General features: G+C 45.1%; 1 protein-coding gene across 1 annotated transcript in view; it reads right to left on the bottom strand.

Annotated features, from left to right (window-relative positions):
- Nucleotides 1-16992, bottom strand: part of Stx8 (syntaxin 8) — a 254857-nt gene that overhangs the window by 226406 nt on the left and 11459 nt on the right. Inside the window, exon 4 of the mRNA XM_048448305.2 lies at nt 8818-8928. Within this exon, the coding sequence (XP_048304262.1) occupies nt 8818-8928 (111 nt within the window). The remainder of the gene's footprint in view (nt 1-8817; nt 8929-16992) is intronic.

The following is a 16992-nucleotide window of genomic DNA, read 5'->3' on the forward strand; positions in this document are numbered from 1 at the left end:
ACAGACACCTACAAGGTCCAGAGGTGACCCACAGGACCTTGTCACACAACAAAGCTACCACCTCCACTCACACAAACTTAAGATGGCCGAGTTAGAGGAGAGTGGGGCTCAAATTCTCCATTAGTAGATGCCAGATGGACCAGATACTTAACAGTTACAATTGTTTTAATAATAATAATAATAATAATAATATTTTATTATTATTACTATTGTGTATATAATGCAACCAGAGGATGCTTTGCAGGGTCAGTTCACTCCTTCCTCCACCTTTATGTGGGCTCAGGATCAAACTAAGGTTGCCACACCTGTCTTACAAGCATTTTATCCACTGAGCCATCTTACCATCTCAATAGTTTTTAAATACTAAAAACTGCATTTCGTTAAACCTTAGGTCACTACAACTACTTGGAGTAATTACATACAAATGTACTAAGAGAGTAGTATAAAACTCTATTACTTCGGAGAAGAAGTGCATAGGAAGCTAAGTGCATAGGCAAACAGGTGCAGGAACTGAGGGCACAAGTCTAAACTGGTACTAACCCGATGGGCGATCATTTCCAAATATCAGAATTTCCAAAGCACATGCCCTCAGATCCAGTCACCCACTTCTGAGATTTTCTCCAGAGACATTTTGACACATGGGCAATCTCCTGCATTTCAGAACATCTGCTCTGTATCTGTGGGGGCTGGAGGGAGCCAGCCTCACATATCCCAGACCAGTACTGAACTCGTGTAACAGAAACTACTGAGCTTCTTTTGCAATTTAAAAATAAAAAAGGCAGAGAACAGATGTAACACATATCTGTTAATTAGACAGTAGTTAAATTAATTATGGTATGTGTGCCTGACAAAATATACTAAGACTAAAAAAAAAATCAACCACAAATATCCTGAATGAGAAAAATCTCTAAGATACAATCAGCTATAAGAGATTGTCAAATCGAATACATAATGTTACCGCTTATATGAAAGACTGTAGAAAATAAGAGAATATATACCCCTGTTTATTGGTATAAGAGTCAGAGAATACTAGGATATGCAAAAACAATAATTACTTTGTATGGGAGTGGAGGACAAAATGAGAGAACTTTCCCTGAATTCTGGTAGATGCTTCATAGATTTCCTAGCCATATGAATATTTTACTCATGCAAAATATCTTCTTCCTCTCCTATGGCTCTGCCCAGAGTGCAGCTGGAAGCCACTGCATCCATCTGGAAACCATGAGAGGATTCAGGCTGAAAGAAGGGGAACACTCTGAGCAAGGCAAAAAAGGTGAGCATAGGATGGCAGCACCAGGCGGCTGAAATAGTCAGCATTCTAATGTGGAGCCTCCAACATGGGAGCATTTCTTTAAGCAGCTTTGGTAGCATTATGTTCCCTGTGGCTGAAAGGATCCTAACTGCTAGACCAGCATGGTGAACCAAACTCGTGCCCTCTGTGTGTACCTAAATTCATGTGCAAACACGTGATTTCATTTTCTTGCTAACAGCCTAATTTCATTCATCTTATGGCTTACTGTATTTAGATACAGTTTCTACTCATCACCACCTAGGCGGATTCCCAAACACAGCCACTATGCATAGTGCTGGGATAACACAGGTCCACAAGCACCTAGCGTATGCGGATTGACTCCGTTGGGTACGTCCTTAAGGAGGGTACTGCTGGATCACATGGCAGCTCTATCTTTTCCTCTGAGGCACCTCCACAATGCTTTCCACAATGCTTTCCACAATGGCTGGAGAAACCCACCTTTCACCGGCAGCTACCCTCACCCTTGCCAGTATTTGCCACTGTTTGTTTTCCAGATGTCAGCCATTAGGATGAGACTGAGTCTTAATAATTTGATTTGCACTTCCCTGATGTCTAAAGATGCAGAACTTTCTTCTCTTCGTGTGTTCAATAACCAGTCATACTTTTGAAAAGGGTCAGTTAGGTTCATCTGGCCTTTTATCAACGGGACTATTAGTTCTTTTGGTATTTACAGCTCTGTCAGAAGAAAAGCTGGCAGGCTCTCCCGTTCTGTAGGCTGCACTACCACAGTCTCCTTTCCAGGGTGGGTTTTTTTTTTGGGGGGAGTGCCAGGAGCTGAACCCAGGACTTCAGGCTCTAATCCATACTCCTAGTCATCACCAGCCCCTAATTTCAAAGTCCCCTTGTCAAACTGTCCTATCTCTGAGTCATCAGAGTCTGTTTAGAAAGGTCTGCCTAGGCCCATATCTTGAAATGTTTTCGTCTAGATGACTCAGAGTTTGGGGTCTTAAAGTTTTTGATCCACTTTTAATTGATTTTTGTGCAGGGTGAGGGACGGACATCTAGTTTCTGTCTTTAAGATGTGGTTATCTGGTTTTCTGAGCACCATTTGTCAGAGAGGCTGGCCTTTCTCCAGTCTGGAGAATCAGATGGCTGCAGCTGTGTGGGTTTGCCTCCAGATCCTCTATTCTGTTTCCCTGGTCCACAGCGAGTCATTTTCTGCACCAGTCCTGTGCTGGCTTGCTAGCGTGGCTCTGGAACTTAGGTCTGCCAGCGGAACCTCTGCTGGGTGCTGACTGGAGAAGCAGCAGGACTGTATTTATCTCCCATTCCTCAAAAGAACCAGGGAGGCAGGCACAGACCAAGTCCATACTTCCTCCGACCCCAGCTCAGTACCTTATGGAGCATCCATAGGCATTATAGTCCCCAGCTTCCCTCACAGGAAGACTCGAGCCACGTGATTACCTCTGGCCAATGGGCAGGGTGTAAGATATTTGCAGGACAAATCATCCGAGAGGTGTTAAGTACTCCACGTTCTCTCTCTACTCCATTCCCAGGGCACACGGAGACCTGGAGTTTCAGCAGCACAGCCCTGGGAAGAGACGGCCTGGGCCTCTGAATCGCTGTCTGACTAAACAAGCCGACAGGATAGGAAGAAAGCTTGTGTAGGAACACATTTGACATTCCCAGCCATTCAGTTCCCAAAGCATTCTATCACACCTTGGATCGGCTTTTCAATCAAGGAAAGTTTGCTACATTACAGCGCGCCTGCTGTATACCCAACTCTAGGATGGGTCTTTGGGGACACATAGGGAAGCAGACAGGTGTTCTTTCACTCGGCGGAAACTCTTTAAGCACTGTGTAGACTTTGGTCCCTGTCATCAGGATACTTAAAATCGCCATCAAGAGAGAAAGTACACACTTCTTAAGAAAAAAGAAGACGAATGATGAGCGCTGAGCCTGTGGCCTTGCTAGCTCAGCAGGCTCCCCGCTGACCCAAAGGACAAGGTGCTTTTCTGCCGAGCTCCCCTACTGCGGACGTTAATCTCCTACCACGGTAGGTGTCATGTCACTGCGTGGCCCCCGAGGAGGGCATCTCACTGGACTATAACCCGCTAAGCTACAGAAAGTAGGTGCTGTCTGTCTGTGCTGGCTTCAGGCTGCCTCTTCCCCAGATGGCACAGGCCACACACTAAGCATCGTGTGCTTTAACACGACATTCTTGCATCCTTGCCCACTGTTCATTACACTGTCAGGAACTTCAGTGTTCTTAGCTGCCTTCCATGTCCCCTTGGCTTGACCACCCTGCGTTTACTCAAACAAAGCAAAGTTTCACCAAGGTCAGCACATCCTTCCAGAAAAGCTAGGCGGCTATCATATTTGTGGGCATAAATATAAGGGATAAATATTCGGTTTACATAATGAACCAACTAATGAAGTGACTGCACATTCCTTAGCAACTTCCTACTAACAGGAGAGTTTCTGGTCTGAGTTTCTGCTCATGAGTCAACACCAGTACCATCAAGCATAAGTGCATGATTCCTTAAGAAATCCATGTACTATTGGGTACAATTTCCTCTTACAAACCATTAAGCTGATACAAGACATTCCATAATTTAACATGAGAGAAGGTATAATATTTTTCAATCTGGGCAGATTCACCCCTCTTTGTGCAACCTGGGGTCCCTTACTACCAGGAGGTCACCATAATGATGCTAAACTTACTGTAGACACTTAATTGGCAATAACATACTCAGCCCAGAACTCCTGGACTCTAACAATCCTCCTGACTCAGTCTCCTGAGTAGTTGGGACTACAGGCATGTGCCATCATGCCCTGCAAGAGAGGTTATATTTTTAATGTAAGATTTAATGTGATTTTTCTTGTGCATAGTTGGGCTGCCCACACAATGATAGACTACATACTATATGGTCCATAAATTTTTAGTAGCTCACGAGAAAGTGTATGTCTAAAATTGAGGTTGTACTCCAAGAAAATGTGACATTTCCTTATCATGGCCTTTTGATTCTAGAAGGCAGCCATCTTGTAAGCATCCCCTTCCAGACATAAAACAACCAACACAAACCCCAAATAACTTCCTCTTCCCCATAATCCTCTATATGGTTGGTGGTGTGAAGGTTTAAGCTCAGCCAATTAGCCACCCACGGCAGCCGAGTTAATCGCATAATCTCAGAGACTGTCACGGCGCAGTGGAGGATGCCGTGATTCTCCTTTCTCTTTACAAAACTCCAGCTAATTGCAAAGCAAAGGGCAGCGGGCTTTCAAGTCCGAAGCGGTGTCACTGCTTCTCATCTTCCAGGGACACTGTTACACAGAGGCTTCTTTAACAACCGTCCAAATAGCTAAATTAGCCAACCATTGCTTATTTAGAGCCAGGCTGACTGCTCTGGAATAATGATGGGCAATCTGCAGGGCAAAAATGAAGATTCTGTCACATGATGGCTACACATTCAATTAGGTGATCCGCAAATTAATGTCTGCTTAATGGAAGTGTTAATCCAAATTGACGTTTGACAATATGCTTCTCTTCTTAATAAGCCCTGCCTGTGAAGAGGAGGAAGGAGGAGACATGGTAGGAGACTCCTGGGAATGAGGGCCAGGGGCTTCACAAAGCTCGCAACAGCGGGGGCAGCGGGGGACTTGGGCTTCGGCATCCCTTCACTAGCCTCATACCTTAAGGCTTCGCATCATCAGGGAGTGGTGCCATCTCCCTGCCCGGGAGTCCATTTCATAACCCTGGCGCTGAGTTCCAGGCACTTCTCTAATCATATTGCGGAGCAGCTTTGATCTAGTATGCATTTTCTTGCTGGACTTCCCCATACTGTCTACAAGACTTGCACTTTTTGTGCAAGTCTTGACACACAGAGATATAATCTCTTGACACACAGAGATATAATCCTGTTAAGATGGGCACAATGGAGCTAACTAACCCCAGCCCAACAATAATTTACCAAGGAACTAAAATCCGCTTTCTAATCTACCGTTCTCTTTCCTTTGTTTCTTCACCTGCAATGATTTTACACTTTCATGGTAATTGGCACCTATTTGCCACACTGATTTCTCACACAAGCCAGGGGTCATGTTCTGTGAAATGGGCCACCACCCCTCAGCCATCACTTCTTGACAGTGCTTATGTACTTTTTCAATACAACTTCTCTGGGGGCTTACTGTATGAAAGCTGTGTGTGCATGCATTACTCTTGACTCTGTACAGAAATAAGTTCAGCCAGTGACCTTAAATGTTGCAACCTCAACAGGTCATTTATTGTTGTTTCAGTTTATTCTTGGTCTGGTCCCTGGGCCCCCAAGTCACCCCAACCATTTACCAATAAACTAGTATGTAACTACTTTAGGTCCTGGTGTATCAACCTTAATGCACAAGACCAACAGGAGGCAGGCCTAATGACAGGAATTAAAAGGTCCTCAGGCCTCCAACCAAAACCAAAACTACCTTTGCTCTGAACCTGCCAAGTTCCCTAAAATTCTCCTAACAATTCATTTGCTTTGGCTTAAATCCTGGGAGCTGAGGAAGCTTTGATTAACATATACACAGAAGCCAAGTTACTACTCAACACCGATCCCCTAGCTGGAGCTAATTGAAAACTGTCTGTTAAGGAATAAGACAACAGACAGCACACTGGGTCCTGGAATGGACAGTCAGGAGGGTGATTAGCAGGGACAGCATGTGGAAAAGGCTGGCTGAGGAAGCCAGGTCACTGAGAAGTAAAGCTCGTGACAGGGGAGACAGAAGGTCCCCTAACCCAATGGAGACACACTTCTTCAGTGATGGCATCTTCTTTATAGACATTTCGCTGTCTGCACCCCTCTTACTGGCAGTCACCCCGCCTGGTCCTAACAATAATAAAAATGGGCAGAACACAGGTCCAGATAAAAATCAATGAGTTTGAACCCCAGACGACTGAGGGACTAGTAAGCTGCCTGGTCCAGCTCTTTACAGTACGTAAAAGTTACAATTTGATATCTAGGGGCTAGAGAGATGGCTCAGTGGTTCCGATCCTATACTGCTCTTGCAGAGGACTGAAGTTTGGTTTCTAGCACCCACACTGGATGACCTAAAACCATCATTAACTCAGGTCCAACAGGCTCTGATGTCTCTGGCCTCCAAAAGCACCTGCACTCATGTGCATATATCCACAGATACACGTACACATTAAGAATGATAAAAATAAAATTTTTAAATAAAATGGTAAAAATAATTCTGGTGGGGGGGGGTTGAAACAAGATTTCTCTCAGTAACAGCCCTGGCTGTCCTGGAACAAACTTTGTAGACCAGGTTGGCCTCAAATTCACAGAGATCTGCCTGCCTCTGCCTCCCAAGGGCTGGCATTAAAAGTGTGCACCATACCTACTTGGCTAAATAAATCTTTTTTAAAAAAAATTATATCTAAAATTTAACCTCTCCAACAGACTGACTTTAGACCTGACTACCCCTCCCGCCTCCTTCTGAAAGGCGACGCCGCGAAGGCGGCTGGGCTGGCAGTGTCTGTGCTAGAGAGCGAACAGAGCAAAGCACGCGGCAGCACTTCACTCTAAGCTGCTGCCTACTAGGTACCTCGCGGAGCTTCCCCGGGCTTGCTGACATCTAGACCTCGGTGAGGGCATGGCAGGCAGCTGCACTCCCCCTCTTCCTTTCTCTGCCTGTTTTTGGTGAGCCTTTTGGGTGGCTCTATTGCAAAGTGCCAGTTATGAACAAATGATACAAAGCTATTTATTAGATATGGTGGCACATGTGTTTAATCCCAGCAGCAGGAAGGAGTCCAGCCTGATCTACATAGAGTTCCGGGTCTTCTGGGACTACAAGTCAGATCCTTGCTCAGAAAAATAGAGGGAGAGGGTGGCACAAAGCAGGAGTGTTCAAATCGTGCAAGACCCTGTGAAAGAAGACACTAATTTCCAAGCTGGAGCTGTGATTCTGAATGTTAACCAAGGTGCTGCCACTCCTGCTTTGGAACACATAAGAGATACTGGGACATAGAGATGCTGAGACATGGAGAAGCAGAGAGGCAGAAACAAAGAGACACAGAAACACAGAGACACACAGACTACATATGTAGGACTAGTAAGACGGAACAGAAAGGATAAAGCCCAAAGCACAAAGGCTCTCATTCTTCAGGACACCCCTTGGCATCACCAAATGACAGTCAATGGAGAACAGCTACTACAGTCTGGGAGCTTGCAGCCTCCCAAATGGTAAGGATCACCACCCCCAGGACCATGTCCACCATGATCACATGCTCTCTCCCCTTGGCCACCATTCTCCACGAAAGACTTCTCCCACCAACTGCCTCTATTAACTTCTTGTTGAGACGGTGTCTCGCTCTGTGGTCCAAGCTGGCCTACAAATCCCAGCAATGATCTCGGTCTCATAAATGCCAAGATTACATGAGTGAGAGACTAAGCCTGGCCTATTTCTTCTCTTCCTCATGGTGAAGTTCTTACTGGAAGATGCCATTTCTTCTCACCTTGAATTCCTCTGCTTACCTGTCTTGGATCACCAATCTGGATCAACATCTGCATCACTTCACCCCCTTGTATCTACAGGACTGAATACTGCCAGGGAGTGCTGAGGGGCCTCAGAAAACTGGCCCCACGAGTGAGTTTCTGCCTGCATTTGGAAACCTTGCCCAGGACACCACTCATCCATCGTTCCCTAACCCAAGCTTTCATTCGTCACAAAACCGACTTGATTTCACCTAGCTTCGTACATTTTGTAAATGTTTTTCTGACACCTGGGCTTGCCTGCTCCTGAGAAGCATGGGGTCAACAGGAATGAACTGCTGCCCCTGCCCCAGCTCATCCTAGGACAGTTGTTTGCAAGCCTGGATGTTTATGAAAACCACCTGGGACCACCCTCCCCAACCCGCTGCACTAGGAGTGAAGTCTGGGGTGGGGCCTGGCGGTGCGGCCCTTGAGAAGCTACATCATTCCTAAGACCTAAGCACAAAGCTGAGCCCCTGACCTCCACTCACTGCTAAAGGACAGAAAAGGAGGCTTTCTCTTCTGGGCTTGTTTCTTTCTAGAATGTTTCCAGCCTGAACTTTCAGAAACAGGGAGAGGACAGCGCTAAAGATGTAACAATTTCTCCATCACTAGCCCCAGCAATGGAGGCTGAATTCAGGGCAGCTGTCAGCTATATGCAGAGCCAATCACTGGCTGGCAGAGAACCTGGAGAAGCCAGCCCAGGAACCTCTGTGGCCTCGCCCTTGTCTCACCAGGACACATTTTCAACAAGCCAACTAAAATGTAGCAACTTCAGGCATTTACAAGCCAGAAATTCAACAAATGCAAAAGGAAATTTCTGACCATATTCTCCATAAGAATGCCCCACCTAGCATGAGCTTCAGCTGAACACCCAGGGCTTGCTAAATCTGGAAAATTAATGAAAACTAAACTCAGTAGGAAAATACAGTCAGACTCTGTAAACGAGCAGATTTTACACAAAATGGAAACCGTGCAGAAAACAGCTGTAGCAACTACACGCGAGTCCCCAGGACCGGGGTGTCCCTGTAAAGAAAAGCGTCCTACCTGATCAGATCTGGCTCTGCACCCTCATTCTTAAACGATGCCAGGAGCAGTCGTTCTCGGGTGACAAGGTCATCCAGCAGGTTCTGTCTTCGATCCCCCTCCAGTTGTGTTCTGCAGATGGTTGTTAAGGTCCAATAGTGGGTGGCTTACCTTGCTTTCCCCGTGACTTTATTAACTCTTCAAGTCACCTGCAGTCACTAAGGCTCCACCCACAACCACCCGGAAGAGGCTGTTCTCCTGACTTCCATCCTGCAGGGAAAGACTGTACCACTGCAGATGGATGCATAAACACTGACAGTCCTTTCACTGAAAAGTACACTAGGTAAAGCTTTATTTTTTTGTTTTTTATTTCTTTTGCCAGTGAGCAGTCAACCAGGGCCAGGGCAATCTGGCTGCAGGAGTCCTTAGGCTTCAGCTTCAGGTGTTAGCTTTCATGGATGTTTGTGTACTCATCAGTACCCTAAGGTGGGGCCGGGAGGAGGCTTGCCCAGTAGGAGTGAGGCCTCTGTGTCTGACTCGAGCGGTGCAAAACCAAACCCCAAACACCCTCCCTGAGAAACCTAAGGTTTGGAAACGGGGGAGGGGGGTCTCCATCATACGCAATAGCTCCGACAAGCTTCATGAAGGCTGCTTGGACGCCACAGTGTCCTGTAAAAGCTGTTTCTGTCCACTCATTAGTTAAAAGTACTATGGATCTTTGTGGAAAACCATGAACAAGTTGTATTTAATATGTTATTCTAGTAAATGCGGCAGGGTGCAGAGGGCGGAGTTTCACCTTTGGAGCCGGCTGCTCCTTTATTGGTATGTGTGAGTGTGGGTGTCAGTGATTGTGTGAGTGGTACTCGTGTGTGACAGGAAGGAGACGGGTTCAAGTCACAGTGTATGTAAAGATCAGAGGACAACTTTGGGGTTGGTTCTCTCCTCTACGTTTACATGGATTCCAGGGATCCAACTCAGGTATCCAGGCGTGCATGACAAGTGCTTCATCCACTGGGACGATCCCCGGTCACTGCTCTTCCTTTATATGAAATTCAACATCACTTACAACCTTTGGTAGGTTTTCTGTACTGGGACTTGAACCCAGAGCCATTGGATTTACTGCTGAGCCACACTCTCACTCCTAAATCCAAAGTTCCTTTTTGTTTGTCTTTCTGCAACAGAGTTTACTATGTAGCCCAAGCTGGTCTCCAACTCCTGATCAGCTTCCGGAGGGCTGAGAGTACACAGTTGTGAACTGTGAGCAGCCAAGGCTTTACACTAGCTTTCTGGAAACATATTAGACGCTGAGTTTAATCCTGTGTGTTCTCAGAAATGGAGGTGAAGCGGTGGCTCAGTGGGGGAACTGCCTGCCCTGCAAGCCGGAGGCCCTGAGCTTGGATTCCCAACAGCTATGAAAAGTCAAGCAAGGCAGCGTGCACCTGTAACCCGCGCACGGGCGGGAAGTGGGAGTGAAGACAGGAGGCCCCAGAACTCCTTGGTCAGCTGATCTAGCCAAATACAAGAACTTGGGGTTCACTGAGAGGCCCCTCTCAAAAGAAGAGTGGGAAGTGATAGAGAAAGATGCTCTGGCCTCCATACCCCTGTGTGTGCATAACCACACATATACGCACACACCAAAAAAGCAAAGAAATAATGGAAGAAAACTCCACCACATTTCAGGTTCCAGGAACTCAACAAACAGTTTTGAAAGTCTCTGTCCGACATCAGGCATAAGAGGAAAACAAATCACTCTAAATCTGTTGTGTCTGGCTTTCATTGTTCTTTTTGTTTTTTATTTTTTGTTTTATAACCAAACGGCTGAATGGCTGGCAATATGAAGCAGGACTGGCCACTGACACCAATTCTAGCAATAGCAGTAAACATGAGAGATGGCTGCTTCAGATTACAGATTCTCTCGTTTTTACAAAGTGATCACACGCTGGCAAGATGGCTCACCAGGGACGGGCGCTTGCCACCAAGACTAAGGACCTGCATTTGATTCCTGGTGCCCATGTGGGAGAAGACGAGAACTGACCCCTTCAAGGCCTCTAACTGCCACAGGCGCACCAAGGTATGAGTGTGCCCACACAGGCATGTAACACATGCACAAATAAATAAATGTAATAAAACATTTTAAAGGGATTACAAAACCATTGTGTTTCAGGCTCCAGAAGTTTCTGAGAACTTGAGAGAACCAAGGATTATGACGGTTGCCTGAGAGGGAAATGCATGGTTCAGGGATCTACAAATTTGACTGTTAATTTTGTACAGAAAAGTGCTGGCTAGTTAACAGGAACAGTAAATAAATCCTGGCCCAAAAAAAAAAAAATCTCCCTCAGTAGCGGGGTTATTAGGAAAATCATAAATCTAAATCTAAGTCTTGGAGTCACTCTACATATTAAAAAATAATAATGATAAATGAATTCTCTCAACATTCCGGCATGCCACACTTCCTCGGGTCAAATCACTACCACTACTTTTCCTTTTTCCACTGACGGTAGCGGCAGTCACCAAGTGCCCCATCTTGGAAATCATGAAGTAGCAACTGTAACTAAGAAACAGAAACCTCAAATATTCCTCTTCTTTAATAAAAAGAGCCAATATTAGCCTTTGTATCAGTGCCAATCAAGAACAAGTATCTATATCTTTTCAAATTATTGATAAACTGCCAGTAAAGCAGAAAGCTCTTATTCAATTTAAACAAAGTTCCTTGGGTGCTAGGGCGGGGGACGACAGAAGCAGTGACGAGAATCACAGAGAACAGGACAGAATGGGAATTCTACATTGTAGGGCTGTGAGCTGAGTCCCGACACCGCGGGCCTTGCCTACATGCTCTGCTCAGCTACCCTCCAGCCTCCCATTTGGTAGAGATTTCAGCATCCAACCACCCAAGAAGACAAACACTGGACATACGCTGAACAGAAGCCCAGTGTTAATATTATGCACAAATTCAAATGGTTCTGGAATTCAAACAGAAGAATATTTTAATAATTTTGAGTTTGAAAAATCTTTCCAGACAAGAATGAAAACCTACAGATAATGAAGAAAAACCCAGAAGTTGTGACTACATTAAATGTGTGGGTGTATATACGTGTGTATATGTATGTGTATGTACATGTGTGTATATACATGTGTACATGTGTTGCATGTGTGTATGTAAGTGCATGTGTACATGTGTGTATATACGTGTGTGTGTGTGTGATATACCTGCATCAACAGTTCATGGGCATGGGGAAACCGGAAGCCCGCCTTGGGTGCCCTCCTCTGTTGCGCTACACTTTATTTCTGAGACAGGGCCGCTCACTGAACCCAGAGGTCGCTGACCAACTAAATTGTGGCAGGTTTTCATGTGAGGGCTGGAGGTCTGGACTCAAGTCCCTGTCCCCAAGCTCGCATAGCAAAGCACTTTATTCACTTAGCCATCTCCCCAGTCCAATTAGATAAAGTTGAAGTCTCTGAAAAATAAAATAACCAATGGCAAAAGGTAGGCAAAGGACATAACACAGCAAAGAAAGAAGACGCTGAAAGCTCGGGTGGAAAGACAGCACATGTGAGTAAGAGAAACACAAACTCTAAGACACAGCTTGGCCTACCAGACTGGGAAAACGACAACTCTGGAGAGGACTCAGGAAGTTGGTACTTGCCTACGCTCCTGAGGGAAACGTAAATAGGTTTACCCGACTGCCAGGCTGCCTTCTATGAACCTGCAGTGACATTCCCAACAACGCAGATGCAAGGACTTGAGAGCACAGTTCACTGCAAAGTTATTTAGATGGATTCTGGAAGCGTCCTAAGTATCCACCAATAAGGAACTAGGCATCCATGTGATAATTTCAGGCAGAGATGATTTCAGGACGCTGCTTATGGAGAGATGATGGTGTAACTGACAATTCTGGGTACTTACAAGGGCACAAGGGAATGACTTTACATGGCATAAGCTCCAAAATGCACAGTGCTCAACCAAAATGGAGGGGAGGAGAGAGGCAGCAGCAAGCTAACCAGTGGATAGAGGTCTCATAAAGATCAGGCTGAGGAATGTGTGCGTGCATGCGGGTGTGTGTGTGTGTGTACAGAAAACATTTCAGAAATATGTAAAAAAAAATTCCTAAAGAAAGAGAACTGGCAACTTAAGGTGCAAGAAGGACTGAATACCATTTGGATTGTTGCTGGCTTTTCCTTTTATATGTGTGCATGTGCACGACCATGGTGAATGCGGTCAAAAGAAAGATCCAGGAACACAACACAAAGTAGTCCCTTTATGGCCTGAAGAATTTCATATTCATTTTTAATTAGATAGATAGGTAGATAGACAGACAGACAGATAGAGATACATGATCAGATGTATGTATATATTTCCTGCTTGGAAAGTCTGGGATTAAAAATTCCGGCCATTCACAGTGTTGAAAATGAGATGGGACAGAATGGCACTGTGGGAGAGAAAGGAGTTCTTGGATAAATAAATGAATAAATAAGTGTATTAGTAGAAAATATTTTAAAGGTTATTTTATGTATATGGTGTTCTATCTGCATGTAACACCTGCATGCCAGAAAAGGGCATCAGATCTCATTATAGACGGCTGTGAGCCACCGTGTGGTTGCCGGGAATTGAACAGGAACTCAGGAAGAGCAGCCAATGCTCTTAATTGCTGAGCGATCTCTCCAACCCCAAGAAAATATTTTTATAATTATTAATAATAATAAGCCATACTCTAAAGGTATGTTCTGAAAAATAACAGGCACACATTACAGATTTAAAGTAATGCTTGTAATTCACCCCAATGTGGAGGGCAGCATGAGCTGGTGACTGGGTCTGCGGATCAGTAACTGAAGACACCTGATGCTACAGGAGCCACAGGGGTCCCCTAGGCCAGTTCTCACTGTTTTCCAACTGGAAGTCAAGAGCCAGCACAATCTATCTAAGTTAGAGCCCTACTCTTTCCTGTCTACACCAGGACTTCCTCCTCGGCACCTGCTGGGCACTAAACATGCGGGCTGTCTCCACACTGGGGTGCTGGCATGCTCACTGCCTGCTATCACTGATTACAGCACCGCATAAAGCAAACACCCAGTATGGCAGGAGCATCCCAAACCCAAATCCAAATTCTCAAGTGCTCAGAAATTCGTTAGCTTTTGGTCACTTCATCAGGATACCACAGGTGGAGAATTTCATAGCAACCAAATTGTTTTAAATAGTCTATAAAATTAGCTCTTGACTATGTGTAAAATAAACGCACATATATGTTTACACTTGAGTTCTCTTCCAAGATGTCTTATCATGTACATATAAATATTCCTAGATCTGAAATATTTCCAGTCCCATAAAGTTATGACAAGGAACACAGCCTAGTATGTCAATTCAGAATATCCCTAGAGACTCCCCCTAAATCTTGGAAAACTACAATTAGCCAGTCACTCTGTCTCTTTATGTTTTATTTTAGCAGACTGAAACAACAGACCCCCCAAGGAGATGGGAGGAGCTGATCCCATGAGGCACTTAAAAATACTTCTTCAACTTCCCAAAGCAGGATTAGTCCCACCTCTGAAATACTGAAACTTGGTGTAAGACATGTAACTTTGCTATGCTAAAGTTAAAACCTTCCTTTTTAATTAAACAGAAAAGGGGAAATGGTGTGGGGAGTTCTTCTGTATATGTGTTGCTTTTATTGGTTAATGAATAAAGCTGCTTTCAGCCAATGGCTTAACAGAGTAAAGCCAGGCAGGAAATCCAAACAGAGCTGTAGAGAGAGAGTAGGCAGAGTCAGGGAGAAGCCATGTAGCTGCCACAGGAGACAAATGCCTCTGTTGGAGATGGCTGAAACTTTGCCAGTAGGCCACAACCTCATGGTAATAATGCGCAGATTAATGGAAATGGGTTAGTTTAGGATATAAGAGCTAGCTAAAAATATGCTTAAGCTATTAGCCAAACAGTATTGCAAATAATATAGTTTCTGAGTGATTATTTTGGGTCTGAGCAGCCAGGAACGAACAAGCAGACCCCCCAACAGAAACTCAAGCCCATGGAGGTTGAACTGGTCTCTGGCCTCAAGGGGCAGGGTTGGCCCTCTGTCTCAGCTCTGTGTGGCCCCCAGGACAGTGTCAATCCCTCAGCACATGGTGCCAGACTTCCAAGTCAGGGACATGGGAGAGCAGTTACCAGTTACACATGTGGCCATGTATGGACTGAATGTTAAAAAAAAAAAATCAACAACAAAACAAAACTACCTACTACTATGGAGAAAATGACAAGACTTTAATACCAAAACCTACAAAGAGATCTAGTGACAGACAAAATGATAAAATTTCTCCAAACACAAGAACCATGTCCTTATTTTTCCCTTGTTCCCAGATGCCACTGAAACTATCACGGAGTCAGTGCCGGAGATCCTCAGCTTCACTGCAGGCCCTGCGCTGCCTCCAGAACCCCCACATCTCCCCACTCCCAGTCACTTGGGCTCCTTACGCAGTGGTTATCACATCTACCCATCCACCCATCCTTTTCCCTAAAACACAGAGTTGAGGACCACTAAGAGATGTCTAAAACATTATCTGCCCAGGCCCTCTCCTAAAGCACCAAATACCTTTGATACTGAATACTTTTGAAAAGAGGTTGTTTTCACTCTCCTAAAAAATGGTAAAGGCTGGGTCTGGAGAGATGGCTTAGCAGGAAGAGCACTTTGCTCAAGCAAAGGACTTGAGTTCGGCTCCAGGACCCATGTCAGGAAGCCCTCCATGTGCACTCGCATACACTCACACAGACACAGACACATTAAAAAAGAAAAGAAAAAAAGGGTGAAGGTGATGGTTTTGAAAAGCTAACAAAGGACAAGCGCCATGAAAAGCCGATTGAGAATATTTTTAGTACTGCATGAAATCCACACAATGCCTCCCACAGCACAAGCTATTCTTGCAACGCGGTGAAGCAACTAAAAGAAAATCTGGAAATAGAAGTGAATGTTTGGCTGTGCATGGTGGCTCACACCTGTAATTCCGGCACTTATGAGGCTGAGAAGTAGAGCGCTTGCCTATAGTTTAAGGCTAGCCCGAGCTACATTGTTAAGTTTTAGGCCTACCTGGGCTACAGGGTAGATTAATTAACTCTTTTGGAAATGTATAAAGCAGATTTAAGCACCCTGACTGCAGGACTCTGTATTACTGATCAATTACAAGCTAACAGAGTCAAAATGCACAGCTTTCCTTTTGAAAAACACATCAAAACCACTTTCCAGGAAAGAATGTGACACCTCAGGCCTGCACTCATGCACGGATCGAGGTGACTTCATCTTGTACCTCCTGTAGTTTCTGGGGAACTTTATGAATACAGGAAGACAAAACCATGTCAGTAAAGTCCTGTCAGTTCTTAGTTATGCAGCACAGTACGGGAGCGTGCCTCTCAAACGCTCACATTCCAACAGGCACCCAGCACTGGGTGTGGTGCTGTTCGCCAGAGACAGGCAGACCTCTGTGAGCTCCGGGCCTGTCTGATTTACATGGCAAACGCAGCCAGTTACACAGTGTCTCACAAAAGAAAAGTCACCCAACATTAATTGTCTCCTAGAACTGTATTTAATAGTCACCCTGTGGTGTGGGAGGCCCCTCTGTGTGTTGCTTGTATTGGTTAATGAATAAAGAAACTGCCTTGGCCTGATAGGGCAAAACTTAGGTAGGCGGAGAAGATAGAACTGGATTCTGGGAGGAAGAAAGCAGAGTCAGAGAGATGCCATGGATCCACCAGAGACAGATGCTGGGAATTTTCCCCGGTAAGCCACTGCCACATGGCAATACACAGATTAATAAAAATGGGTTAAATCAAGACGTGAGAGTTAGCCAATAAGAGGCTAGAGCTAATGGGCCAGGCGGTGATTTAATTAATACAGTTTCTGTGTGGCTATTTCGGGACTAAGCTAGCCGGGAGGACAGGACGAACAAGTGGCCTGCTCCTTGTAACAACCCTGTCCGGCTGGAGAGATGACTTGAGGGTTAAGAGCATTTGCTTCTCTTGTACAGGACATGAGTTCAGGTCTCTGTACACACACTAGACAGCTCACAACTGCCTACCACTCCAACTCTAGGGGATCTAACAACCTTTCCGGCTTTCTCAGGCACTGTGCACACATATACACACAAACACAAATAAATAAAATTAAAATAATTTTAAAGAGGCAGTCTTTTGTGATTTGTGGTCATTTTTTTTAGCTA

This window comes from Myodes glareolus, chromosome 9, assembly GCF_982192425.1.
Source record: "Myodes glareolus chromosome 9, mMyoGla1.1, whole genome shotgun sequence".
Lineage (NCBI taxonomy): Eukaryota > Metazoa > Chordata > Mammalia > Rodentia > Cricetidae > Myodes > Myodes glareolus.